We start from the raw sequence: 27652 nt of genomic DNA, 5'->3' as shown, positions 1-27652 counted from the left end.
TATTATCCTTTATTTTCTCTTCACTTTTTCCATACCTCATTAATAATAAAAAAAAGAAAAAAAAAGAGGATACCTAGAAAATTTTCACACTCAAGAGGCAGATCAATCCGGAATTTCACAGAATTATGGATCCACCAACTAGACGAACACATGTGTACGAACAAGAATACTCGATTTACAAAATTACCCTCTCGTTAGGCTTCGTAACGGTGTGCCTAAAGAGAAGAATAGTTTTCAATGTAAAATCTGCTTTTATGTGATCTCCATGCCCATTTTTGGCGTAATACGGCGATGGACACAACCCCTAACAGTCCACCACCATCATCATATATCATGTATCGCGATTAACGAAGGGGAATCAGATCTCCAGGAAATCAGATGAATTCCATTTATCGCTCTCTTTTGTTTTAGAAATTAGAAATTAGAAATTAGAAATTAGAATAGGAGAGAAAGAGAGATGGAACTGCAAATGAAAGTGGCAGAGGCAGTTCACGTGCTGAACCACGATTCGCAATCGTGCAACCGCGTAGCAGCGAATCAATGGCTGGTGCAGTTTCAGCAGACCGATGCTGTGTGGGAGGTGGCCACTTCTATCCTCAACTCAGATCAGTCATTCCTCCTCGATTTCGAACTCGAGTTCTTTGCTGCTCAACTTCTCAAACGAAAGGTCCTCCCCAAATTCATTCCTCCTCAATTTTAGATCCCCACTCCACTCGTTTATAATTACTAACTATGAAAACTCGAGACATGTTTTTTTGAATATTATAGTATACATGTCAAACTAAAGCCTAATTTTTACAGCATTATTTCTTTTATGCTTAAGTCCATCAAGTAAGTATGATGAGAATGAGATGGGTGGGTGTCAGAAATATGTATTTTTGAGGGAATTTAGCTACGTTGCATGAACTTTCAGAGAGAGTATGAATGCTAGAGTCTGAGAAGCGGGTGTGGTGTGGTGTGTTGGATTTGGCAAATCTTGAAAAGTAGTATTCAGAAAGGAGTAATTACTTTTGTACAATAATAATGATATTAATGAATGAATTTTGTGATGGCTTAGGCCTATCTTACTTACTATATGGAAAATATATTTGTAGCAAGGGAAGAAGAATACGAGTATAATGTTCAATTTGCTCACCAAAAAATTCTAATTTGGAAAATTTGTTATAAAAAAGCGAGATGACGGCTGAAAATGATGATGATTGAGGTTTTGATTGGATTGATATAAATAGAGTTGAATGGCATGCATATATGCAATTTCTGTTTTTTTTTTTCTTCTTTTTCCATCCCAAATGGACACATATAGTTCTTTTGACTTACTTAGACGTGGTAAGAATCTTTAGATTCGTTTATTCAATAGTCATATGGTTTGTTGTATGAATAAACTAACGTACTATCTATCGAGTACATTGAACATGCACCCGATGAATGCTATGCAACTCTTATGTGGCATTGTGTCTCTTTCTATAACTGTTTCAATCAGTTTTGGATTTTTTGGATTCACATGAAGAAGCATATTTGTGTATTTGTCAATCCAAGCATCATGACTATCTAATTATTCTTTCCTTCATTTCTTTAAAAATGTTTCCACTTCACAGATTCAAAATGAAGGACATAATTTGCAGTTCGGAGCTAAGGATGCGTTGTTAAATGCACTTCTTCTGGCTGCAAAAAAATTCAGTTTAGGTCCTCCTCAGGTGCCGTATATCTTGAAACACATGCTATTAGAAATCTGTAATTAATATTATTATAAACAAGTGGAATGAAATTTAAAATTTCATGCATCTCTTCTTGTTTTACTATTAAGTGCAAAGAAAGAAGCGGTATTGATGATCGGCCTTCCTTTGTTTTCTCCATTACATCAGCTCTTAACACAGATATGTCTTGCACTTTCGGCGCTTGTACTTCGTGCTGTAGAACATAAAAAACCCATCGAGAAGCTTTTTTCCAGTCTGCAGAACCTTCAGAGCCAGGAAAATGGTGATTTTGCTGTCTTGGAGATGCTCACTGTTCTTCCAGAAGAAGTCGTCGAGGATCAAACTGGCGATTGTAAAATTAGTTCAACCCTTAGATGTCAGTATGGCAAAGAGGTTTGTTTGGGAGCTTTTTTTCCCCAGAAACTGTAAATTCTGTTTCCTTAATTTTTGTGTCTGCTTTTAGTCTCTGTTTAATTTCTGTTCTTCATGTTTTTTTTAAGCAGCTCCTCTCACATACTCCTACAGTTCTTGAGTTCCTGCTGCACCAATCTGAGCAGAGGGTTGAGGATAGTATTCAACTTCATGAGAGGAACCGAAAACTTTTGCGATGTTTGTTGAGTTGGGTAAGATAATTTCATCACCTCTACTCAAGCTTTGGTAGGAATCCTGTTTATTTGGACTACATGATAATTAACACAAATGTATTGCTATGTTCCTTTTAAAAATGGTGGACAATTTCTCTTTCTTTCTAATTGGTTTGTTTAATTAGGAATTAAGGTGGAAGTTCAATAATTTCACATTCCAGGGAATTCCTTTCTGATAATGTTACACGTGCTGGAAGCGGCACTATATTGGGATGTTTTGTAGCTTTTACTGTTTCCTCTATGTTGTTATCATGAAATATAACTGAATTTCCAGGTTTGTGCGGGGTGCTTCTCAGAGATTCCACCATTATCATTAACTGCACATCCGCTTCTTAATTTTGTCTTCAACTCTTTGCAGGTACTTTTTTTGATATTCTCTTAAACATTTTTACAGATTAGTTACTCGTGCACTCAATCCATTTCTGTATGGTTTTGGCATAGGTTTCCTCCTCATTTGATCTGGCCATTGAAATTCTCACTGAGCTTGTAAGTCGACATGAGGTATGGGTGCTCCAAGTCATGGTTATGAATATATGTATATTGGCATTGATCTTGATTAATTTTGAAGGGTGGTTCTTGAAATATGTAACAATTATTTTGATCTAACGGATTATGCCATGATCATAACAAAAAATCTAAATAACTGATTACATGTATTTGAGAACATTATTGGAACGAATGATTTTATGGGTTTGCCAAGCTGAACGAAAATCTCTTTATAGAAAGAGGTAAACATACGAGGTAATTCAGAACGATCTTTTAACAGAAACAACCATGCATTGTAGAGTCATCCACAAACACAACAAAATAATGAAATCCATATCTTGGGTTTGAATCAAACTAAGTTGGATCTGAAAGCTCATTGGGGGTATTTTTTTTTTTTTTTTTTTTGGGGGGGGGGGGGGGGGGGGGTTGGTATCCTTCCAAGAGAACATCCTATAAAAACAAATATTTTGATCTTTTGCTAAAAAATATATTATTATAATGGATGTCACATTTTTGAATCCATGCTTTATTTTTTCTATAGTGAAGGGACCATTGTGAGTTAGAAGAGAGACATCCCTTCCCAATTTTCCCCTTCCTGTTTCTCTTCCGTCTAGTCCATTCACCATCCCAATGATTGTTCCAGGTTAGGCTACTACTATTATTGGTGCAACCCAATCTTCACCTATGAAGGAATCTCAAGTCTACAATTGGCACCAATAAGGGATGATTATTGTGGCATATCTATCTACTAATTTAGATTCACTACAACCAGCTAAGATTTCATTTTTGTTTGTGCAGTCTTTTTATTTTTTTTCTCAAGAATAATGCATTACCATACGCAAATGAAAGCGTTTATGTAATTTACATCCTACATCAAATTTTGTTTTCTTTGCATCTCTCTCCTTCCTATTATTCTTTTTTGTCTTTCGTGTCTTGTGTTTCTTTGTGTTTTAGATTCCAAGACTTCCGATCTAAAGTGGTGTGAGGTTATGATGAAGGAAATAAGGGCATTAATAAAGAATGGTAAATGAAAATGAAAATTGATAGCCTTACCCAAGGGAATGGAGTTAAGGGGTTGAAAATGGGTCTTTATAGTAAACACATGGCAAATGGGTCGAATGAAAAGTATGAAGCCAGGTTGGTTGTTAAAGGATAGACATAGACATATGGGATTGACTGCAAGTTAGTACTTGCACTTATAGCCAAGATGAACTCCATGTGTGTCCTGTCTCTAGCTGCCAAAGCCCTTGTACTATCTCGATGTAAAAAATGATCCTTCCATGGAGACTTATAGGAGGAAGTATATATGGCTTCTCTACCTAGTTTTAGCATTTCCAACAATGAAGGAAAATTCTATAGGTTTAAGAAGTCAATTTATGGACTTAAGCATCTCTTTGAACTTGGTTCAAGAGGTTTTTTTTCAGGCAGTGAAAATGATTTATTATTCTTAGGTTCATGTTGATTATGACCTTGATTTAAAATCTTGTTTCATTTTTCTCTAAAATTGAAACGATACCGAAACATTTGAGATATTACTGAAACATTCAAAATGAGGCTTTCAGAGGATTCCTAAGTCAATTGGCATGTCATCAGTTTGAAAATACAAGGATTTCTCAATTATTAACCTAAATATGTTGGGAACTTCCCTAAATCACTCAGTCTTTGAGAGGAGCCTGATGTCAAAGGCATGCCATCCATTGAAAACATGGGTCTCCTTATCTTGAAAAAAGAGAGAAGACAAATAAGAAGAAAAAAAGTGAAGAGTAAGAAAGATGGAAGGAATCTTTAACCAAGGAGTTGAGATTAAGGATCTAGAAAATCTAGAGTACCACTGCAATTTTGTGGTAAGAAACTTGGTTACTTGGAGGAGCAAGAAACAAACTGTGGTAGGCTAAATCTAGTGCTGAAAGTGGAATGCAAGGCCATAACACATGGTGTAGCACAGTTGTTGTGGATGAAAATTTTGTTGTGTGATTGGGGAATTAAATATGTTTTGTGACAAGAAGATAGCCATTAACACAGTACAAAATCCAAGTCAACACGATCGTACTTAGCACATTGAGCTCGACATTCTCTTCATTTTTGAGCAAGTTGCTTCTCAAGATATTTGTTTACCTTTTATAACAATTAAAAGTCAACTAGCAGATATTCTCACTAAATGAGTCATTAAGATAAATTAGAATATGTTCTTAACAAGCTGGGCACGCTAAATATCTGTACTAAGGTTGAGGAGGAATGTTGAGTTATTTGGTGGAATGGTCTTTTATGATAATTTTGGAAAGTTATAAGGGTGTGGTTGTTCTTTATAAATATATAACCGAGAAGGGTTAGAATATACTCTCTCACTTATCAAAAAAAGAACATACTCTCTCTCTTAGTTTTCTCTTCTTTATTTTTTCCATTTCTCTCTGATTTTTGTCTTTATTCTAGGGTGTTATTCAACTATCGTCATTGTCGTCATCATCATCATCATCAAAACCTTGTCCCATTACTTGTATTTTTTTCATATTCAACTTTTATGACTTGCTTCTTGTACACTTGTTGATCTCCTAATATTATAGTTTTCACAGTGGCCCCAATACTTTGATATCTTTCATTTTTTTTTGTTTCAGCAGAAGGGAAAAAATTGTTTGGATACAGTGAAATAGGACCCACTCAACAGTTTAGATAATAGTGTGAAAACAACCATTTAAGATTATTGAATCTCTTTCTAGATTTAGTTTCTGGTTTTTAACGGGGTGGTATTGTAAGTGTTAACTTGTCCATGTAAGATTGGCATTGCATTTCTTTCCTAGATCTCATTTGCTTTGAATTGCCCTTGCTTTTATAGGGACTACCACAGGCTTTGCTGTACAGAGTACAGTTCCTGAAAGAAGTACTTCTCTTACCAGCTCTTGCCAATGGAGATGAGAAAATAATTTCTGGTCTTGCAGGCTTGATGTCAGAAATCGGACAAGCTGTAAGTGTTCAATCTTCTATCTGGAGTTAGACTTTCCCTGAGTATCCTTTATTTCATGAATGTTTTCATGTGATCCTATGAATAGTTGAATAACACGTCTCTTATGAACACGTGTTGGAGTCCAATGGCTGTAGAATGATTATTCGGTCTTGGTTCTACTTATTCTAAAGCTCTTGGAATCCAGCACATCTCTCCATAATTCTATTTTTTCGTCGGTGCCCCTCTCTAAAGTAACATAAACCAAGATATTTTCTCTTGAATATGAGCAATTACTTCATCTATAAATTGAACGAACAAGCGCATAGCCAAAGTCAATCCTTGATGTAAACCAATTTTAATTGGGAGATAAATAAAGTAATAATTTGCTTACAAATGGTGTAAATAATACTACATCAAAACTGACAATTGGTTTACATTGTAGATTGGTTTTGAGTACGTGTTTTTTGCTCTAGTTATAGATGAAGTAACTGTTCATATTCAATAGCAAGTACCTTGGTATATTTTATTTGTACATGATGTAGTGTCAATTGATGGGACTAGAGGTGAGTCAACGCAAAGCTAGAATTATGGAGGGATGTTTTGGAGTCCAAGGTTTTATAATAAGTCCTCCCCCAATTAAGTTTTATGATAAGTAGAACCAATACCATATATGTGGACTGTAGATTTCTTACTGGCTGTTGGAGAAAGTTGGGAACAAAGAAAAAATGAGATAGGAAAGTGTAAAAATTGATCCCAGGCCAATAATGCTTTCTCGTTGGTAGAAGGGTAGGCCAGTAATGCTTTCTCTTCCAAAAAAAGATTCCTTTGGGCTATTCTTCCCTCGGCTATTGTTTAGGGGGTGTGGAACGAGAGAAATAACAGAGTGTTTAATAGTAAGATGAGAAGCTCCCACAGTGGTTTCTTGGAGATCTTGGGCTTGATGTACCTTTGGTCGAAACAGAACACAGAGTTCACAGGGACTACTTTTGATGACTTTATTTTTAGATGGAACTTTTTATGTAATCATTGATGCTTTAGCTTTTCTTTGTTTAGTTGCTCTTTGAGAGACCTCCTCGGCTTCCTTGTATTTTGTTTTCTCTCTTTTCTTCAATATATTATACTTATCAAAAAAAAAAAAAAAATGATCCCAGGCACAAGAAAGATTATTTCTTCAATCCGATATATGCTCCAAACATGTTAATCGTGATCAACAAAGAGTTAGTGACAAATCAGTATCTAGGATACAACAAATCAAAGGTGCCAACTAGCTTAGTTGGTAAAGTCTTTTCATTGGTGATGATACTATAGGCTTGGGTTCAATTCTCGTTGTCATTGAGTTACTTATCTCATTACAATCAGGCTTTCTAATCATAACAAAGGATAATGCGTTCTTGTGATAAATTTGCTGAATCTACCTCATTTAGAAATGCAATGTTAACATCCATTTGGTGAATTTCTAAATTGAATATAGATTATAGAGGACAAAACAATTAGTATTATATGGGTAGTTATTCTGGCAATAGGAACATATATATCAAAATAATTGAGACTTTCCTTTTGCTTACATCTTTTAACAACTAAATGATCTTTAAATTTTTTAGTTGAACCATTCTTTATAATAATATCCTTAGTTTTGTAGGTTTCAACATCTTGACTTGTTTCTTTATTAACTTCATTAGTGGAATGATTTGTCGAAGTATTAAAAGATGTTTCGTAAAATATTGCATATCTATATTTTATAATGAAACCTTTATCAGTAAAATTATAATGTTCCATTACTAAATATCTATAACCTTTGCTTTTTTTGAGCATATCCAATAAATGCACAATTGCACATCCAAAATCTTAGGTTTTAGTTTAGGTCTTTTATGGTTAGTTAACCTAATCAAAGCTCTATACACCCAAACTCTGCAATAATTTAAATTAGGTTTTCTTCTTTTCCAATAATTATAAGGAGTTATTCTTGAATTCTTATGAGGTAGCATATATAATATATGTGAAGCAGTTAATAATGCTTTCCCCCATAAGTTCATGTTTAATTTTGAATTTTTAACATATCATTTATCATATTTAGTAATCTTCTATTTTTTTTCTTTTCGTGATTCCATTTTGTTGTGCAGCTGTGTTACTTCATTGTGAATAGCATGCATTTTAAGAAATTTCAATAATCAATTTCATTGTATTTTCCACCCACATCAGATCTTCAAGCTTTGGTCTTTTTGACTTAATTGATTTTTTATTAAAGCATCAGAAACTTTGAAATATTTTAAAGCTTCTTTAGTATTTAATAGATAGACATGAGCAAACCTAGAATGATCATTTAGGAAAGTTAAAAGGTTTCTCTTTCTTCCCCTAGTTCTAACATTGTTCGAGTCATTGACGTCACTATGAATTAAATATAACAGACATGGACATTTTATTACACTAAGAAATGGATTTCTAGTATTTTGAGTGTGTGCAATACACTTATCATTTAAAAAAAATTATGATTCAGAATTATTTGTTAATTAGTCATGCATTTCATAGGATTATAATTAATATTCCCTAATCTATCATGCCCTAACTTAGAAAGACAATCGACGAAGAAATAGAAGAACTTTCATTGATTAATTAGTTAGAACAACCCTCCAGCGGCATAACATTTTCCATTGAATACACCATTCTTGAATTAGATAGACATATTCGATTCAAACACTAACTTAGAGCCATGCTTGACAAACAAGCCAACCAATAGAAGTTTATTTTCCCCTGAACTTCGGGTGTATGAACAATATCAACTAAATAGAAGATGTGGCCCTGAACAGAGTTGAATAGGGGAATGGGATTCATTCAGCCGACACCAAATTTTTGGGATAAGGCTCCATTGATAATGATATGAATAAGTTATGTATCACATGAACTGCATTTAGTAAATACAAATTGTTTTCTGATTCTTTTGACTTATTTTATGAATATTTGTATTTTAGGCACCGGCTTTGATTGTAGAAGCGAGTACCGAAGCACTTGTGCTTGCAGATGCACTGTTGAGGTCGCAACTAAATCTTTATTCATCATTATCATCTTCATCACCATCACCATCATCATCTACTATTTATCCCAAATATTGTCGCCAGCAATCCTAAATCTTATTATTTAATTTGTATAATGATATCATTTCTTATATTTTTTTTGCTCTAAATGTTATTACTGTATCATGTGAAACAAGAGCTGGACTGCATTCATAGTAATATGTGCATTTATATATGGCAGTTGTGTTGCTTTTCCAAGTGAAGACTGGGAGATAGCCGACTCAACATTGCAATTTTGGTATGCTTTTGGTTTCAATTTATTGTTTTCATTTTTTCCCCTTTTGTATAAAGTCTGTTGTTTTGGTTTTTCAAAGAATTGTTTTGCTAAATTGTGATTTCCGTATTGTGTACTAAATTTGAACGGGCTATTAAAGCTTTTTTTTAGATCTCTGTTGACCTATCCCCATTTGCATTGGATAGTTTTTACTTATCAATTTTTTTTTTAAAAAAAAAAGGATTTATCTGTTGGAAAATTTGTAATTCATCCTGGGATCTCATGGAAGAAGTGAAATCCATGGACCCTGTATCCAACTAGTTGTTGTGCTGTATTTAATCTAAAAGTTTGGCTCCCTACAATGATTAACTATGGCATCATATAAGAAATGATTTTATTTCTGCCACAAGACATGCCCGTGTGGAGTTTCTTTTCTATTGCATTCATTGATTAATTTAAATAAATTGGGTGTTAAAACTTCTGATTCTATAAGTTATGTCATACTAAAAGATTTAAAAACGATTCACGTTTTTTTGGGTAGGTAAATGGTTAGTGGTTAGTAAGGTGTTGTTGGGATCAAGGGAGTTCGAACCTAGGATGTGGGAACACCACTCCACACGTCTTACCAACTTAGCTAAGTTGGCACTGCAAGAACGATCCTCTTAGTGTGCACTTATCTATAAATAGGGTTAAAAGAAGCTTTGGTTTCATTGAAATGGAACAAGTCATAGTCATCTGTTCTTTATCCTCCTCATGTTGGGGTCAGCAACATGAAACCTATTTCATCATTCAACTCTATTTAGAGATATATTTCCTGTCTAAATTTCTTATCTCTCATACTAAAACTTTCCTATGCTTTTTTGTGCTTTGTACTTATTATTGTTGATCCTATTTCACATGTATATTTTTTACTGACTGATTGCTTCTATTTTATGCTGGGGATATTTGTAATTAGTGAGTATGAAGAAACTTTTACTCAACAATCTTACATTGGATAAAAGTGTAATAACCATGTGTTTGTCTCACTTTCTTTTCCCAGGTGTAGTCTAGCAAGCTATGTTCTTGGCCTTGATGCAGACAAGGGAAACAATATAAAAAGCAAGAAAGACATGTTTGTTCCTGTTTTCTCCGCGTTACTTGATGCTCTTTTGTTGCGTGCTCAGGTTTCTATTGTACTCTTTCAACCATGTTCTATTTTTCAGTGCACATAAGGATTCCTGTTCCCATGCCTAAATAATATAGTGCTTTTTGGTACTTTGTTTCTTGTGCACTGTGTACTAGTAAAATGTTCTTCTTGAGGATCTATCTTCACAACCTGACCGCAAATTCTCTTAGTTGCCTAAAAGACACTAAATATTTTATTTGAGACATCAAATTTCCTCCATAAATTGCGGAAATGTATAATCTTCTAATAGGAAAAATAATAATTGGGACTTCTTTTTTTTTGATAGATAAAGATAAATTTATTGATAAAGAAAACGAGGGGGTCGAGATGACCAACCCAAGAAACAAAGATAAGCAACAAGAAAAACAAAACAAGGACGAAAACAAAGAACACCCAAAAACAAGAAAGACTCACGATAACGAACAAACCCTATCCCATCTCACAATAAAATCTTCAAAGAAAACCCCCTTAAATTCCTTATAGAGTTTGCTCCAAGAGTACAAGAGCTCCAAAATAGACATAACTAGACCTTCCGTTGAAAAACCTTTCCCCTCAAAGATGCATCGATTACGAACTGTCCAAATACCCCAACAAATAGCAAAGGGTGTCAAGAACCAAAGAACCCGTTTCGAAGCCGAGAATGAAACTCTCCACGTCAACCACAGTTCCAATGTCGATTTGACTGAGTAAGGAAAGCAGCCCACTACCCCAAATAAAGACAAAAAATGTGACCACATGTGATGTGCCACCCGACAATGAATGAGTAAGTGATCCACTGATTCCGCCTGGATTCTACACATACAACATTGGTTTGGTGAAATAAAACTTTTTCTAATCAGCTGATCTAAAGTAGCCAATCTCCCTAGAGCCGCCATCCAGATGAAAACCGAAATCTTTGGAGGTACTTTTCCGCCCCAAACAAATGCATGAGGGAAACTCTCTGTGCTACTTGGAACAATGCTATTGTACATGGATTTAACCGTGAAATTCCCATCCCGAGTTCCAACCCACATTCTCTTGTCTTCTGAGACATTCTGTGTGCAGTTGTTCTCCACCCTAAGAATCAGTCTTCCAAGTCTATCCACCTCCCAATCATTAAAAGTTCGCCTAAAACCAAAATCCCAGTTGAACATGCCATTTTCGAACCTCTTGAATGCAGCTACGACTAAATTCTTTTTCAGGGATAAATCAAAAAGATCCGGAAAGGAGTCCTTGAGAGGACTATTCCCATCCCGAGTCCTTGGGACTTCTCTTATGTAGTCAAACTATGCTTTTCTTATATGCATTGATGCATTTAAGCAATAGTGACTTGGTAGCAAATTATGTTACTAGACCTTTGTTTGAGAAGGTCTAGTGGTATTACCATATGAACTTTACTATATGTGTATAGACAATAGTGACTTGGTAGCAAATTATGTTACTGGGCCTATGTTTGAGAAGCTCTAGTTGTATTGCTGTACAATCTTTCTTGGAAAGTACCCTTTAAAAATGCAATTTTTTTTAGATGTTATGAAACATTATGGGAAAGAAAGTGGTTTTGGGAGACTGCTGGTAAAACAATTATTTGAAACTAGTGAATATATTCAATTCATGGGAAAAAGTGGACCGTTAGTGGTTGACGCTGCTAGCAATGGGAGGGCAAAAAAAAATGTGGATTGTTGTGAGAGAGATTTGAAACATGCTTCAAGAGGAGATATGATCTTATAGTGGAATGTGGAACCTGATTTTTCTACTGACACAAACTATTGGGATAAGGCTGTGTTGTTGATGATACTGCATTACAATAATATATTTATTGTAGTTTTGTAAAATATAGTCAACATTGATGATATGTTGTAACTTTAGAACTTGATCTTACATAAATATCACTTCAAATAGGTACTTCTTGACACATTCTTAATAATTGATTGTACATAACATTTGCTTGCATAAAAATATATTTTCATCATTTATGCTTTTTCCCAGAGATTGGGGCTGGCAAAATTAATCCTATTTCTTCATACAACTCTATCTTGACCATACCTTCAATCAAGGCACATGTCTTCATATCTTTTGCTACCACCTCTACCCATGTCATTTTTGCCCCTTCTTCTAACCTTTTAAGAACCTTCAGTGTGTATCAAACTATCACCTTTGTTATCAGCATCATTGTCGAAGAAATTTGGGTTGGTTGTGCGAATCTGTTCTGCATTGAATTCTTTCTAAATCCATGTGATTTATTAATTGGGTCCATGTCCACTCTCATAATCTCAATCCATGATTTTCTTGGTCATTCTCTCACTCTTTTAAAACCTCTAACTTGAAGGTTCCTTTTATGTGGGCTTGTAATCGTCCTTGTTTCACATGAACAAACCATCTCAATTGACTTTCCCGTAATTTATCATTTATTCTCTTACATTTTGAAGGATCTGCTCATTTATAACGTTATATTTCTTAGTCTTTCTACAAATCCATCTTAGCTTCCTCATCTTTGCCACGCTAAATTTATGCACATGTTTCTTAATTGCCCAACATTCACCTCCATAAAGTATAGTTAGTTTTACTGCCTTCTTAAAGAATTTTCCTTTTAATTGGATTTTGATTCTTTGATACATAGCATTAGAGGCACATCTCTTCTTTAGTCATCCAGCTCTAGTTCTGTAGAGAACATGTTCAATTTCTCCATCATTGCAGATAATAGAACCTTTATCATCCTTTTTGCATGTTGCCAGAGAAAACATTTATCCAATTTTGGAATTGTGTTAAGAATAATTTGACTTTCTTGTTTGCAACAATGTAGGTAACTTGGGACCTTTATGTTTGACAGGTAGATGATTCTACGTTTAATTGCGAGAATGGAAGACTTGACTTGCCTGATGGCCTTGCACAATTTAGGATGGATCTGATGGAGCTATTTGTGGATATCTGTCAGCTGCTAGGCTCTCCTACGTTCGTGCAAAAGGTGTGTTGCACTGAAACTACTTCTATTAGTGGTATATAAAATATAGAGCTGTGATAAAATTATATTAACTAAAATAATTTGTTGCCATTACTTTTTGGTCAACTGTCGGTGGTTTCCTTATTTATGTAATAGAGTTAATGGGTGACAATGGCATGTCTTAATGAAGATCTTCACTTCAGTTTTATTTCTCCAGGAAAAAAAACTCTTCCGAAAATTATTTTAGAATGTGTTTGTGTTATGCTTTTTAGACTCCTATGCGTATTAGTTGGCATATTCTGGGTATAATCATGCCTTGAAAAAAGTCATAACTATATATATAGTTGAATGGCAAGATTGGATTCGTGCTGCCAACCACAAATAGTCGGTCATCATGTTAGACTTGATTGGTAAAGAGGTTAATACTATGTTGTTTGTTTGATAGCAGTATCTGTTGGTTCATCTAAGAGTGGACTACAATCTATAATCACTGCAGAACATACAAGTCATTTGTAAATGCTGATTTCAAATGATAAATTGGAGGCAAGTCCCTAATCACTGCAGAACATACTATGTTGTTTGCTTGATAGCAATATCTGTTGCTTTCTCTTAAAGGAACCTTGGCACAGCTATGATTGCAGGCCCCATGTTCCCATCCAATAAAAAGGGTATCTGACCTGGAAAGAAAGTTTCACCCTTTTGTTTGTGAACATTCTTGTGCAAAGAATCAGAATATTCAACCCATATTTAGAGCAAACAATTTCAGATTCGCTTGATTAAGTTCTGCTACATTAAATACAATACTCGCATCGTTCATATGCCAGCTTATATGTTTCCCTATATGTCGTGCACTTCTGTTTAAAGTTCTTGATCGAAGCTGCTTGTATTGACAATTTGTTTTTCTCTATTTTTTTTTTTTTTTGTTCCTTTTAAAAAAAAAATTTCATTGTAGCTTTTATGTGGTGGATGGGCATCCGCAGATGTACCAATACCTTGGAAGGAGGTGGAAGCTAAAATGTTTTCCCTAAATGTGGTGAGCTTATGTAATTAGATTTTCTTTTTTGTTGTTTTTCCTGTTAGTTGTTTTTTATCCTTTTCTGTATCTCCTTTTTTATTTTGTTCTACTAAAATTCTTTAAGTTTGATTAAAAAGTAGAGAAAGATCAAGTGTTCACATTGAGTAAGAACCATGCAGATTGGAATGTAGCAGTTCCCACAATTCAGTTGATGCCTCTCTCAACAGCTAATTGATACATTCAATTTCTGTTATGGAGATAATAAGTGGATTTGAAATCTGTAAATGACAATGGGTACAAGCATTGTTCCAGAGAAAATGGATTTCCTCAGAAACGGTTTGTTGGTGTTTGATTATCCCTAGGAAAATGTCAAAATGATGGTTTTTTGTTTTGGGAGTAATCATGAGAGTAACATCAGGATTTTCCCACATGGCAGGAAAATCATTTTCTTGGGGAGTCAAGTTGGTGAAGATTTTTCTGTGAAACGCACTCATACACCTCCAAATCGCATTTTCCTGGGAAAATATTTTTCGTTCTAATTTTCTCACTCAATCAGACAAACTATATTTATTGCCTTGTCCCACCTGTTTTTTTTTTGTTAGTTTGATGAAATCTGCACATTTTGTTGGATTCGCTTGCCTCTTAGTCTCTGTCTAAATCTCCTGACTGCTAGATTCATTGTGAATGATGGGAATCAGATCTATGGTCCAGGGTCATTGGTGAGTTCTATTAATGGAAGTTGACCGTGTCTTATCCTCTTCTGATGGGAGATTCATCTAAGTTGGTGGTTTTCTTGTCCTCCCGTCTGGAAGTTGTCGTTCTCGTCTTCTGATGGGCGATTCATCTAAGTTGCCTCCTTTCTTTTGACATACAAAATTTTCTCTATAAAAAAATAATGGTTGATATCTATAAAAGATCTCTTTACGGTTGGAAACACAGACTTTGAGATGTTGGGTTTCTCTGCAACTAATTATTACACATGATCAGCCTTTGGTTACGATTTTAGAAACCACACATGAAGATGCTTAGCAGTCATTTGGAACCAACTCTTAACTTTTAAGAGTTTCTGATAATAGTAACTACAAATGAAATACCACACCTTTGACCACATACGTTTTTCTCCTTCCTCATCCTTATTACAACTATAATCTTGTACATATTTCAGGTTGCAGAAATAATTCTACAAGATGGCCATCCATTTGATTTATCCGTGATTATGCGCTTGGTGACCATCCTTTCAAGTATAGCACCTGACGAGCTTAAAGGCTTCATGTGCCTTGTACGTACCCTTATATATATATATATTATTTTCCCTTCCATCGATACCTTAATTTCTTCACATTTATTTGCTTTTATTGAGAATAATTTTATAGCCTCTGGAATTTATATCCATTTTGATATGGCTTATTATTCTCGCTCTTAATTAATTTCTTAATGTTCTTATGGATGAGCAATCCATTCTAGGTGTACAGAACAGTTGCTGATGTTGTTGGTTCCTATTCTAAGTGGATATCTACTTTTCAAACTAATTCTAGACCTGTACTGTAAGAATCTGTTCCTACTCTTCTCCAACCATCTTTTTACAATATAGTTTCCTCCCTTGTGCACTTAATAATATATTTGCTATGCATAATCAAGCACAATGGTATTTGACAATACATGTTTCCTTTCTGTACTGATTCGCTACTTTCAGATTATTTTTTGCCGCAGGCATTTCAGAACCTATGTCCTCAAATGCCTGTGCCTCAGCTTTGCGTAAACTCTGTGAGGATGCATCTTCAGTGATTCATGAACCCTCAGATTTGGAAATATTAATCTGGATAGGAGAGGTGATATCCTGCAACCACTATAGGAATTATTCACTTATGTGTTCTTTGGTATGTGATTGGTTTTCCATAAGTGAACTTAGCAATGTCCATCGAATGTAAATCTCAATGACTCATAATTATGTTGTGTAATATATGATCTTTCTCAATTTAAATAAATAAATTATTGAGAAAGGATGCTTATTTTTTACTATTCATACTTGTGCTCAAAAATTGATCTAGATCACTTGCACCAAGCATTCTAGGAAAATTCAATAGACTCAATGATGTCTTACATACCAGTTTATCAACTAACATTCAAACCCTGTGAAGATGAAAAATAATATGCAACAATTGTTGGTTTTGATTTTTTGATCAAGATAAAACTTCTCATTAATAGGGCCAAGGTGACCAACCAAACCCCCAATAAATAGCAAACGAAATTAGGCTTCACATTTTCCCCTTCAACACCTAGAAGGCATATCTTGCGATAACTAACCTTCGTAAAATGCCCCTATAGACAAAGGAGCACACCTTGCAATACCAAACAGGCCGAGAAATGTGACGAATCTCCCATGGTAACTTGCAATGAATGAGAATATGATCTGATTCCCCATTTTCTTAGCATAGGCAACAAAAATTTGGGATAGACATACCTATCCTAATGATCAGACTCAATGTGAGAATTCAACCCAAAGATGCTGGCTAAATGAAGAACGGTACCTTTGATGGAACATTTGGACCCCAAACTGTCGATGCAGGGAACTTTTGGTCATGTATGTGACCAGATGCCTGGTGAAAAGAGATACCAGGAAGTGCTGTATTTTGCCAGGACTGCCGATGCAGGGAACTTTGTAACTGGTCTTTTTGGGTTGGCAATCTGGGTTTTGCAAGGATCCCTACCAGAAATTAATAGTAAAAGAGATATTTCTAGAATTCTTTATACTTGCATCCTCATCAACATCTGATTGAGGAATCCTTTTTTTTTATATGTAATTCAGGTAAACTCCGGCTTAGTGGGCATTAGGCTTTCATTACAGGTCCCAAGCCTGGATGAAAGAACAGGGCCACCTCAGGTTGATATCTAGTGTAAAAAATGAATTCTAAACCCTTTACATGAATCTAAATTCCATGATGATGAATTGAGGTCACATCATTGAAAATTTGAAGTTTAACTTGCATTTGGTAATCACGATAGATGACCCAGTTAAAGTTTTCTTAATTTTATATTGCTATGAAATTAAGACACAAAGATGCGTGATGTCCTACATGGGTATGAAATGTCAGACGTGCTACAGTTAAACCACAGAAGACCGATATAGGGACACGTTGATATTCATTTCACTCACTTATAGACATTGCTTTAGTTCATATTAAGTATTTGTATACGAAGAGTGTATTTGATAAACTGATGCATATTACTACCATATGAACGCTATATAAACAATAGCTGAAAACAGAACTTTTGAATAAATCCTGGATTTATTTGGTAAAGTGTGTCATGGCATACGTCTGACATGTGGTACGACACAATGTCTGGCAAATTCTTAGAAAATGGAGTGTCCTTGTTAGTTTTTCGTAGCCTTAATTAGATAGGCTAAGACTTCTATTGAAAGTGTTAATTGGATGATGACCTCCCCCCTTCCTTCTTTGTCCCTCTGATTTTAATGCTTCGTATCAATAGGAGTATGCTCTTTAATAAAGCAGGTCAGGTTTCAGCAGGTAGATATGGTTGATCTAGTTCCCAGACACTGGCAACGGTTTATTGTCATAGACTGGTTTGCAAGAGGCCTGTTGCTTCAATGTGCACATTAAATAGAGAAATTAAGTTGATGCTGCTTACTCATTTCTTTTGTTGCTTTATCTGAATAGACCCACCCTTTTTTACCCTTCCATCTATCTGTAAACTTAAAAGGTTTAAAATTCCCATCGAACTATTAAAGGGAAAGGACAATACCCATTTTTCTTCCTTCAGACTACGTACATGCTATTCTTGCTTTCTGTTGAATCTATCTGCTGTTTCATGAGCATGTCATTTGAACAAGCCATGCTTATTTTAGGGCTTGGAAACAAGGCAGTTACCTTTGGAAGAGGAGGTAGAAGTTGTTAGTGCAATAACTCTCATCATTGGTTCTGTTCTTAACAAAGAACTAAAGAACAACTCCTTGGCAAGACTGCTTTCTTCTAGTTACGGTGCCATTGAGAAACTTGTAAGTATTTCCTCGTTTTCATATCGTCTTGGATACTATTTAAAGATACCTATTTATCATTGTGGTGGTTTGACTAATGTTACTTTGTAGCGGCTGAAAATTTTCTTTGTGTTGAGGTTTTCAATAATGAAAATAACAGAGTTAGAGGCCATAGATCTTGACCTTTGTTCACCATTATACCTTTGCCTTATAAAATATTGTCTTTCTCCTTGATTTTTTTTTACTCAGTTCCTTATTATTGTTATATTCTTTTCAATTAATAAAATAAGCAAACAATCATACATTTAAATACTTCTAAAGGTCCTGTAAAGCAGTATAATGACACTTATATATAATAGTAAATAACATCCATTAATTTAGTTTTATTTTTACTAAATAACTTAATTCTGTTTTTATTTGAAGTTCTCTTCACACTTCAAAAATTCTATTTCTTGCATACCACTTAAGGGTGTTCCTATTTTACTATTTCTGAGATAGACCCATGTTTTTGGTGAAAATTTTCTTTTCCTCCAGGTTGATGAAGAGAACGGGCATTCACTGAGGCAGAACCCTGCTACTTACACACAAGCCCTGAACTCTGCCGCAAGGGGGCTGTACAGGTTTGGTTCTAGATATTGTCAACTTAGTGTCTTCTTTTTCTTGGCCTAACCAAACCACTACATGATTTATTAATGCTGAGTAAGTTTTGGTGTTGCCACTGGTATGTAAACCTGTTTTTAACTTAAGATCAATAACTTAAAAGGTGAAAGCGGCTCTCAAAGACAGGACTGTTGTATCAGCATGCACTAACTTCATCAACTGCGCTAGTTCACTCTGTTGCTTGGCAAAAACCCTTAAAAAAAAAAAACGAAGCTTTTACTGTTATGTTTGCAGTGGAGTAATGTATAGGATTCACTGCTCCGAATGTGTTAGACTTATGTTAAGCGTTGACTACTAAATTCTAGTTAAACTTTGGGGCAGTTAACTCTGTTTCAGATAAACTTGGAACTGTGCAATATAACTCTTGCTTCTCTATAATATTAGAATGACTCCAATATCAATATTGTTAAACAGTTCTCTGGAGCTTCTCATTTGTTATGGATTGGCCCTTTAGTCAGTGTCCAGACTATATGATTTTATGTTATAGCAGTATTAAAGGATTTTGCCTAATATTTAAGCAAAAAGCTGCATGCTGTTAAAAAAATAAAGTGTCCATGTAAAATAAATAATTTTTTTTTCTGCGCTCTATGATCTAGAACAGTTTTTCTGTTCTCCAGATAAGAACGGCTCAAGAACTTTGTTATGCCAGAACTTTTTTTTCAAAAACATGTCATCGGCTTCTTAGTAAAAAATTATTTGGTTTTCAGGATGGGAACTGTGTTCAGTCATCTTGCAATCTCTCCCTCAACCTGTTCCATTGACAATGATACTATTCTAGCGCTACTTGGTATGTTTTGGCCCATTCTAGAGAAACTATTTAGGTCTATGCACATGGAAAGTGGTAGTTTGTCTGCAGCAGCATGCCGGGCTCTTTCACAAGCAATTCAATCCTCAGGTAAAGTTTCTTAGAACCACATTGCGGGGACTTGTCCATGCAATTTATAGAATTACAATATCTGTTTCATTTGCAGGTCAGCACTTTCTAATGTTATTGCCCAGAGTACTAGATTGCCTATCCACAAACTTTCTTTCATTCCAAAGCCATGAATGCTATGTCAGAACAGGTGAGATGTCAATTTATGATGTTGAAGAAATTTAGGTAATTGGATCTAGTGGCAATTTTTCTAGTTACTAGCAAACTAGCAATGGCAAACAATAGCTTGGCTGACACTACACTATTTATAAATAACATACACCAAGGAAACACTGCCATTTATAGATAACATACACCTAGGAATACGCTCTCATGCTCTAGAATATGATATTAACCCCAAAAAATGAAAAAATGATACCTGGCCTAAGCAGCTAAAAAATAAAACACTGGATCAATATATTAGATGAGATCCTCGTATCCATATCCACTAAGGACTTCTTGAAACGGGGAGTTGTATCTCTGTTTCCTATTCTGGTGTTCATACTGATATCCATGTTTGAACATCTTTTATATGTATAAATGATATGTTATTACCTAGGACAATATCCCATAGCTCCTATTTTTTAGCTTTTTAGTTACCTATTCACCTTTCCTAATATTAACCACACATTTACGCATGCGCACACACTTACCTGCACACACATCCACGCCCATGCCAATGCCAACACCCGCACATCTCTGCACTCACACACTCTTTTTTTTTGATAAGTATAAATTCTATTAATGAAGAAAAAGGAGAGAGGAGGCTGAGATAGCCCCCCATACAACAAAGCAAAAAACAACAAGAAAGAAAAGCAATACAAAAAAAACAAAGTCGACATGAATCTAAGGATCACATAAAACGTCCCAATTAAACACAAAATCTTGAAAACAAACTCCATCAAAGTCCTTACTCATCTTAGACCAAAGAAACAGTAACCCCAAAATCTCTAAGATCACTTTGTGAGATGAGCTCTCCTTACTTTGGAATACTCTGTTATTGCGCTCTCTCCAGATACCCCAAGCAATGACGGAAGGCAGGATAGTCCAAAGAATACTCTTCCTAGAAGAGAAGGTATTCAAACTCCACCCCTTTAAAAGAGCAAACCAAGATAAAGGAAAAACCCAATCCATCTGGAAACGGAGTAAAAAGGAAGTCCAAATAGCACGAGCGAAGGAGCAATGAATAAGAATGTGATTGACAGACTCCCCATCCTTTGAGTAAAGATAACAAAAATTTGGGGTAATCCACCCCCGAGTAATCAAATTATCCAAGGTGAGAATTCTACCCAATGAGGCAAGCCAAATAAAGAACGAGACCTTAGAAGGGACAATAGTGGACCAAATAATAGGAGAGAAAGAAACCTCACGCGATGGGAGCAAACAAAAATAGAAAGACTTGACAGAGAACTTCTTATCCTTAGCCTTGAACCATTCCCTTCTGTCCTGATCATTATCTCTGAATTGGATTAAGTTAAGGAGATCTAGAAGAGATGTAACCTCTACCAATTCCCAATCATTGAAATTCCTCCTAAATCCCAAATCCCAAGAATCTGTGTTTCCGTCTCTGATCAGACATTGCCTTACCGAATTATTTTTTTTCAACGAGCAAGCGTACAAGGATGGGTATTGGGTTGACAGAGAAGAAGTCCCACACACTCTTACTCCTGCTTTAGTTTCATTCTTCCAATCATTACATCATGGACCATTATGTTTGATATACTTATTTTCATTTTCTCTTTTTGGGGCACACCCACAATCTTTATCAGCTGCTGTCGTCGTTGAAGAATTTGGTCACAAAGAAGAATATGGACTACTTTTCATTAGCACCTTTGAAAGATTCACATCTGCAGCTTCAATAATGGCTCTTAATTCTTCGTACATATGTGATCAAGAGCCTGATCTAGTGGAGGCATACACCAGCTTCACATCAACACTTGTTCGTGGTTGTCCTAAGGTTTAAGTTCACTTTTCATTTAAATTTTGGTCATATTTTTTTATTTTTCCAAGTAAAAAAGACTGATTAAAAGGAAGTCAGGAACATTGTTCATGGTTTTGTTATGCATTTCTAGCAAATCTAACTCAAACAGACATGTCTGATCATATTCTTTTCAGGAAGTACTGGCAGCATCTGGGTCTCTGCTTGAGGTTTCCTTCCAAAAGGCAGCTATATGCTGCACAGCCATGCATCGTGGAGCAGCACTAGCAGCAATGTCGTATATGTCCTGTAAGCATCATACACTGACCACTTGTTTCTGTGTGCTGTTAACTATAGTAAGGATAGCTTGGAAGGAAAGATCATCAGATCTGATACAATTGGGTGAGGCAAACAATGGAGGCATATATTTGACATGGCAATCAGAGTAATTCTCTCCATCTATGTAACACCAACTAGGCCCTTTAATGACTTTTTGTCAACCACCCTAAGACATGTTGACATGTACGACTATGTCGACCTTTATTTTAATGTTCTATCTTATAAGAAAATGGTTTCTAAATGAGGAATGGTTGTGTTTAACATAATAAATTGGTGGAGGAAGTATCACATGCTGGAATTTGTGTCATAGTGTCTCTGTGTGTCGATACATGCCCGACACAAAAAATTTCCCAATAGTGCAGTGTCCTTGTTACGAGGATTTTGTTGCCTTTCTCTGGATCTTGTGCATTAATTTTATTGATTTCCTGGACAATAGATTGTATGGTTAATACCATCAAATAAGTAGTTTTTACCTTACAATATTTCTTTGATGAGGATCTGTTGAATGGTTAGTAGACTATCTTCTTGGTCTACCAGATTAGTACTTTCAACTGCCTAGTTTGTTGGGGCTCTCATGCTTCCATATGCTTTTGGTTTATGGATGGGTTGGAAGTCATTGCTTGGAAATCACTGTGTCAGGCAATTCTTATTAATTTGTATGCTTTGATAGGAATGGCTGAAATTCAACAAAAGGCGAACACTATTTTCGAATTCAACTTTGACATGAATGATGTTACAAAATGTAAACTTCTTTATCTCCCTTTACATCTGTTTTGTGTGCTCATGAGTCAAGTCCAACCAACATACCCCATAAATTACGATTAGTATATACTTCCATTTGTACTTTGCTCGTGGGATCCGCATCGATCTCTTGTTGGGCAGTCCCACCACACTATGAGTTATCCATATAGTGTAAGGCCATCCTCCAAAAAAAAAAAACAAACAAACAAAAGCAAAAAAAAAAAAAAATCAGTCCATTATTACATTCCTAACCTTAAAAAAAAATTGATTAGAAGCTGAAAATTCCGGGTTGTTCAGTTAAACCATTACTTCAAGTAACTTTTATTTGGTTAGTTAAGTTGGAATGGACTGATTTTTGAGGATGATGATTATCCATTCGGGCACTATGAGTAGGAGTTAAACAGGGGTTAACTATGGATTACCATTACATCACCATGAAAACAACTAAGTGGTCAACATGCCCACACACTAATTTGATCCCACTTTTTTCTACTATTTTCAGAAGTTAACTTTATTGTTTAAGTTGCTAGGTGCATTTTCCCTTTGAGTCAGTCTGTTTATCCTGTTACCAAAGTTTTTTATTCTGAAGGAAGGGGTCACCATAGTGAGGTGGTAAAGTCTGTGCATGGTAATGCCACAGACCTAGGATCAAAACTCCTCTTCACAGTTAAATCTATCCAAAAAAAAAAAAGTATACTAAGTTTTATAATCATCCTTCAAGTTGTTTGACATTAGGTTGCCTTCTTGGAAGCAACCTCAACACTTATAGCTGAAAGGTCTAAAGTTAAGTGCTGGTATCATCATGAGCCAGTCAGTTTTGCATATGTTTCACCTTTAATTTTTTGTAGCTGTGGATTGCTCTTTCAATGATGTAGCATGTCAGTCCTCACATTTCCTCGAGCTTTGCAGGTTTCTTAGAGGTTGGCCTAACATCAGTGCTGGAGTCCATGGCTTGTCCTACTGAAGGCTCATTCGGTTCAGTGGTAATTCAGGTCATATGTCATTGTGGTGAGGGACTTGTATCTAACGTGGTGTATGCTTTACTCGGTGTTCCAGCAATGTCAAGGGTAAATATATTTTCCTTCTTTCTTAGTCATGGAGAAGAGGAACATGATATTCTAATCTAAATATGCAAGTATATCAGTTGATTTTGGATCTGGTTTATGTTATTTAGAATTGAGTATCTATAACCTGTGAACTTTTTAGACATGGCATGAACATATAATTTCTAGATTCCTGAATGGCTAATGCGTCCAAAAAAAGGCTTGTTATAAAATTACAATGTTCATGATCAACATCAACATGAATCATGTTTCTCCATTCAATACTAGCCCTCTAAACGAAAAAAAGAGAGGAAAAACAATGGGCTTTTAAAACAGGCCTACAATAGAAAAAAAGTTCAAATCTGATGGCTGGAAATCAATAATCTAGCTGATTTTTTATGTGTAGTAGTGGAACTATCAATGGATGGGACAAACATTCATGGGTCAATGAGCTCAAAGAGTGCCATGTTCTGAACAAAGGAGATGTGGAGTTGAGTAGCTGACCTGCTCTCTGGAGTATATGATCCTGACTAGTTTTTAGAAAGAGGAGTGAAATGTATGTGATGGATGTACATTTTAGATAAGAGTGGGAGAGGTTTTAGGGAGTTGGAGAGGGAAGAGGAGAATGATTGAGAACACTTGGAGAGATGAGGAAGATAGATTTTAGGTATTTTAATATGTTCTATCATTACTGATGTAATTTTTTAACAAAGAGTACTACTTCAACACCTGGGGAGCGAAAAAACCAGGCCTATAGGCTCATGCTTTATTGTACAGCGACCTTTTTCTTAGGTGGTGCTATTGACCTTTCCCCAAGTTGCATTTTTGTGCATGACTAAAACAAAGAATTTTATATAATTTTTGTGCAGTCCTCCTTTTCCATCACCTGGCTCTGTGATCCAACTGTATGTGAATGTTGAAACCCCCGGAGTAACTCACGGTTAGACTTCATTGGGTTACTGACTGTTGGTTGTCCTCTACTTCTCTTTGTGCTTGTGAACCCTTGATTTGATTTTCTTTGCAAATTCCCTTTAAGTATGCGTTCTTTTCATTAATTCATCCTACCTTGATGATACCAAGACAGCTAAAAATTTTCTGCTCTCATGAAGGCTTCTGTTAGTATGTCAAGAAAAAGGATTTTCAAAAGCATCCAAAGTCATAAAATAGTTGTGACATGTCTCATATTGTGCTTACACATAGTGGGATACAACAAAAGTCCTTCACATTTCTGCATTTTACTGTTGCTTTCTCCTAACTAAGGAACAATGGTTGCTCCACCATTTTTTTTTATCAGGTTCACAAGTCTGCAACAATCTTGCAACAATTAGCAGCTATCTGCAGTTTGGCTGAGAGAACAACCTGGATGACAGTTCTTTCCTGGGAGTCTTTACATGGATGGCTGCACTCAACGGTTTGTCTCTATCATTGCCTCTTATGTTTAAAGCGGTCCCATTTCCTTTTACAGAATTATTCTACAATCTCAAAATTTCTCTTGGCTATTGTCATTGTTATTTAATAAATTACATCTAAGAACTGGTGCACAAGTGCGCAACATACATCTCTTAAAGACATGGATTTTATTGGTTGTTTTGAATGCATGGTGGAGACCGAGGATCTAATGACTAAGGGGCCACATGTGGGCCACTCATGACGCACTTCTATTTGGATAAGTACTTGACCCATGACACTTAACACTATGTACAATGGCATAAGGCCTGACACACATATGTATATGACTACCCCAGGGGAGCCCGGCGTGGGCGAACTCCCTACACCTAAGACTTGTACATGACGCTTATGTACACAATGATTACACATTGTCATAGAGCTATAATAAAAATAGAGAACACGCTTTCAATATTCTGAAATTGGGTGGCACTTATGAGTAGAAGATTTGGGTTCCTGGTTGCCATTGTATAGGGTTGGATTTGATTGTCTTCAAAGCCCTACATTTTGACCATTGATCAAAGGAACATGAATAACAGGTTTTTCCTTGACATTTATAGATCCAAGAACTGCATTTGTGGAATTAATAATGCCCTGACTGACTGACGTTAATATAAATAAGTGCATTGGTCTTTTGCTTCTTTTCTATTTCTTATGGTCTTGACCCCCTTAGTTATTTTCAGGTGCAGACTTTGCCAGCTGAGTACTTAAAGCAGGGAGAAGCGGGAACTCTAGTGCCAATGTGGATGAAGGCCCTCGCTAGTGCAGCCTCCGATTACCTTGAGAGTACAACCCGTGATGGAGGAAGAAATAACAATGGGCATATGCAAGGGAAAGGGGGAAGAACACTGAAACGTATCATTAGAGAATTTGCCGACACACACCGCAGTGTTCCCAATCTAACGTGACCTGTGTGCACTTTAGCTGCATAACTTGCAGCCTTCTTCTGTCCTGAGGCTCATCTCCATGTTGCTGACGGCGCATGTACCATTTACTGTGAATAAATGAAGGTGCATTTTTCCAGCCTGGCTGATTAAAATCTACTCATCACAGCAAAGTTCGAATATAATCCAATCCCTTTGTACAATATTGATTTGTTTCCTGAGTTTTGTGGTTACACCTCAAAATTTGAGGGGAATTTTGGATTAGATGATTATAATATGCTACAGGAATCTGAAGCATACCAAATTAGAAAAGAAAAAAAGAAAAAAACTATAGAAATTGATAATCTATTCTCATTGTTGCAATCAATGAAAATTTTGGAGATTTATTGTACTCATCTTTTGTGGTCTGAAATATACATGTTGGGATATCCTGTCGTGTTGGTTTTATTTAGTGAAATGGTAAGTGGTGTGCTTGCATACATGATTTACTCTGAATGTGTGGTATCCTCATCGAAAATCAGTCCAATCCAATATTTGTAATCAAATGGAATTGGTTAATAAGTTGAAGCATCATGAACCTCTGCCAACTTCAATTCCACATTTGACAGATTAAGTCTAAAAAAGAAGTGAATTTTTGTGAGGTTGAAGATGTCATCTCCAACAAAAATTACATAGTATTTTCCCATGATGGACCTAGAGCAGCATCGGCTCAAGTTTCATTCCATTGGTTGGCAGGTTCAGATGGTGCCAAGAGGATTCCATGTTGCTCTGCAACGTAGATGCAAAGCTTCGGGGAATAACTTGACAACTTTAGTCTTCCAAATTTACTAGAGAAGATTCCCAATACAGAACTCCACAATTACATTTAGGCCATGTAGCCATAGTTTCGGGAAGAGCTGTGCTGGAGTGACATTAAAATTGACATCGTTTCAAACATTGCTAACGTTGAGGTGCACATATAACCATAGATGTTTTTCACTTGTATCTCAATGAAATGCATCTATGATTCCATACACATCCACATCAGCAATGTGTGAAACAATGTTAATTTTAATGTCACTCCAGCATTTTCCTTTTCAGAATATAAGAGTTGAAGGAAGACATGAATTACAAAGATGGTCCTACATGTGGTATATGGGACACCAAAATTGATTAGAGCTGGAGGAGACTTTGCTTTTAAGAAAGAAAGCCAACCAACCAACTCGCTTATATTTGAGTTTTTGGAGCAACAAATATTGAAGGCTTATGTGCCATGGTGTATATATGGCATGGTTTGACATTTTGTGTTAGATGAGATAAATCATTTGACTTGGTATATAATTATTCATATCAAATGATTTATATATATAAAAAAAATTATAATTTTTAATTATAAAATAAAGTATATTAGTAGATGTTTTCTTATAAAATCATAATTTATTTAGATGGCAATGTTAAAATTCTTAAAAAAAGAAAGAAAGTGTTATTCTAATTAAAATATATAAAATTCCAGTTGACTTGTATGAGTTTTATTGACTTGATCAAGATCTTCAAAATATGATTTGAGTTCTCTCTCAAGATTCTGTAGATATGA

At 35.5% G+C, this 27652-nt stretch overlaps 1 protein-coding gene across 2 annotated transcripts; it reads left to right on the top strand.

Moving 5' to 3' along the window:
* The first annotated feature begins 214 nt into the window (after positions 1-214).
* LOC147405286 (ARM repeat superfamily protein) lies at positions 215-26526 on the top strand. Of its 2 annotated transcripts, XM_086432952.1 has the most exons (24): positions 231-667; positions 1596-1694; positions 1863-2087; positions 2198-2317; positions 2613-2696; positions 2780-2839; positions 5655-5783; positions 8729-8790; positions 9012-9068; positions 10084-10207; positions 13016-13150; positions 14079-14159; positions 15307-15420; positions 15606-15685; positions 15835-15970; positions 18007-18156; positions 18670-18755; positions 19503-19690; positions 19767-19859; positions 21478-21665; positions 21824-21935; positions 23616-23773; positions 25044-25160; positions 25879-26526. In XM_086432952.1, the coding sequence occupies exons 1-24, from the start codon at positions 458-460 to the stop codon at positions 26101-26103; spliced, it is 3033 nt and encodes a 1010-aa protein (XP_086289078.1). In that variant the 5' UTR covers positions 231-457; the 3' UTR covers positions 26104-26526. The 2 variants fall into 2 exon arrangements, 1 of the variants encoding a protein (XP_086289078.1); XR_015175842.1 differs by lacking the exons at positions 25044-25160; positions 25879-26526 and adding an exon at positions 22636-22707 and having other exon boundaries at positions 215-667; positions 23616-23684.
* The last annotated feature ends 1126 nt before the right edge of the window (positions 26527-27652 follow it).

This window comes from Akebia trifoliata, chromosome 3 (genome assembly GCF_017979445.1).
Source record: "Akebia trifoliata isolate Shusen 1 chromosome 3, ASM1797944v1, whole genome shotgun sequence".
Classification (NCBI taxonomy): domain Eukaryota; kingdom Viridiplantae; phylum Streptophyta; class Magnoliopsida; order Ranunculales; family Lardizabalaceae; genus Akebia; species Akebia trifoliata.
Note: the sequence above shows the minus strand (reverse complement) of the source record. Positions and strands in the feature narration are given on the sequence as shown.

Bases quoted from the DNA above. Each gene is read 5' to 3' on its own strand.
- LOC147405286 (XM_086432952.1), top strand. From the start codon at position 458: ATGGAACTGCAAATGAAAGTGGCAGAGGCAGTTCACGTGCTGAACCAC. The intron at 19,860-21,477 runs GTGAGATGTCAA...AATCTTTATCAG, and splicing joins TGAATGCTATGTCAGAACAG to CTGCTGTCGTCGTTGAAGAA. The intron at 21,936-23,615 runs GTAAGCATCATA...CGAGCTTTGCAG, and splicing joins AGCAATGTCGTATATGTCCT to GTTTCTTAGAGGTTGGCCTA.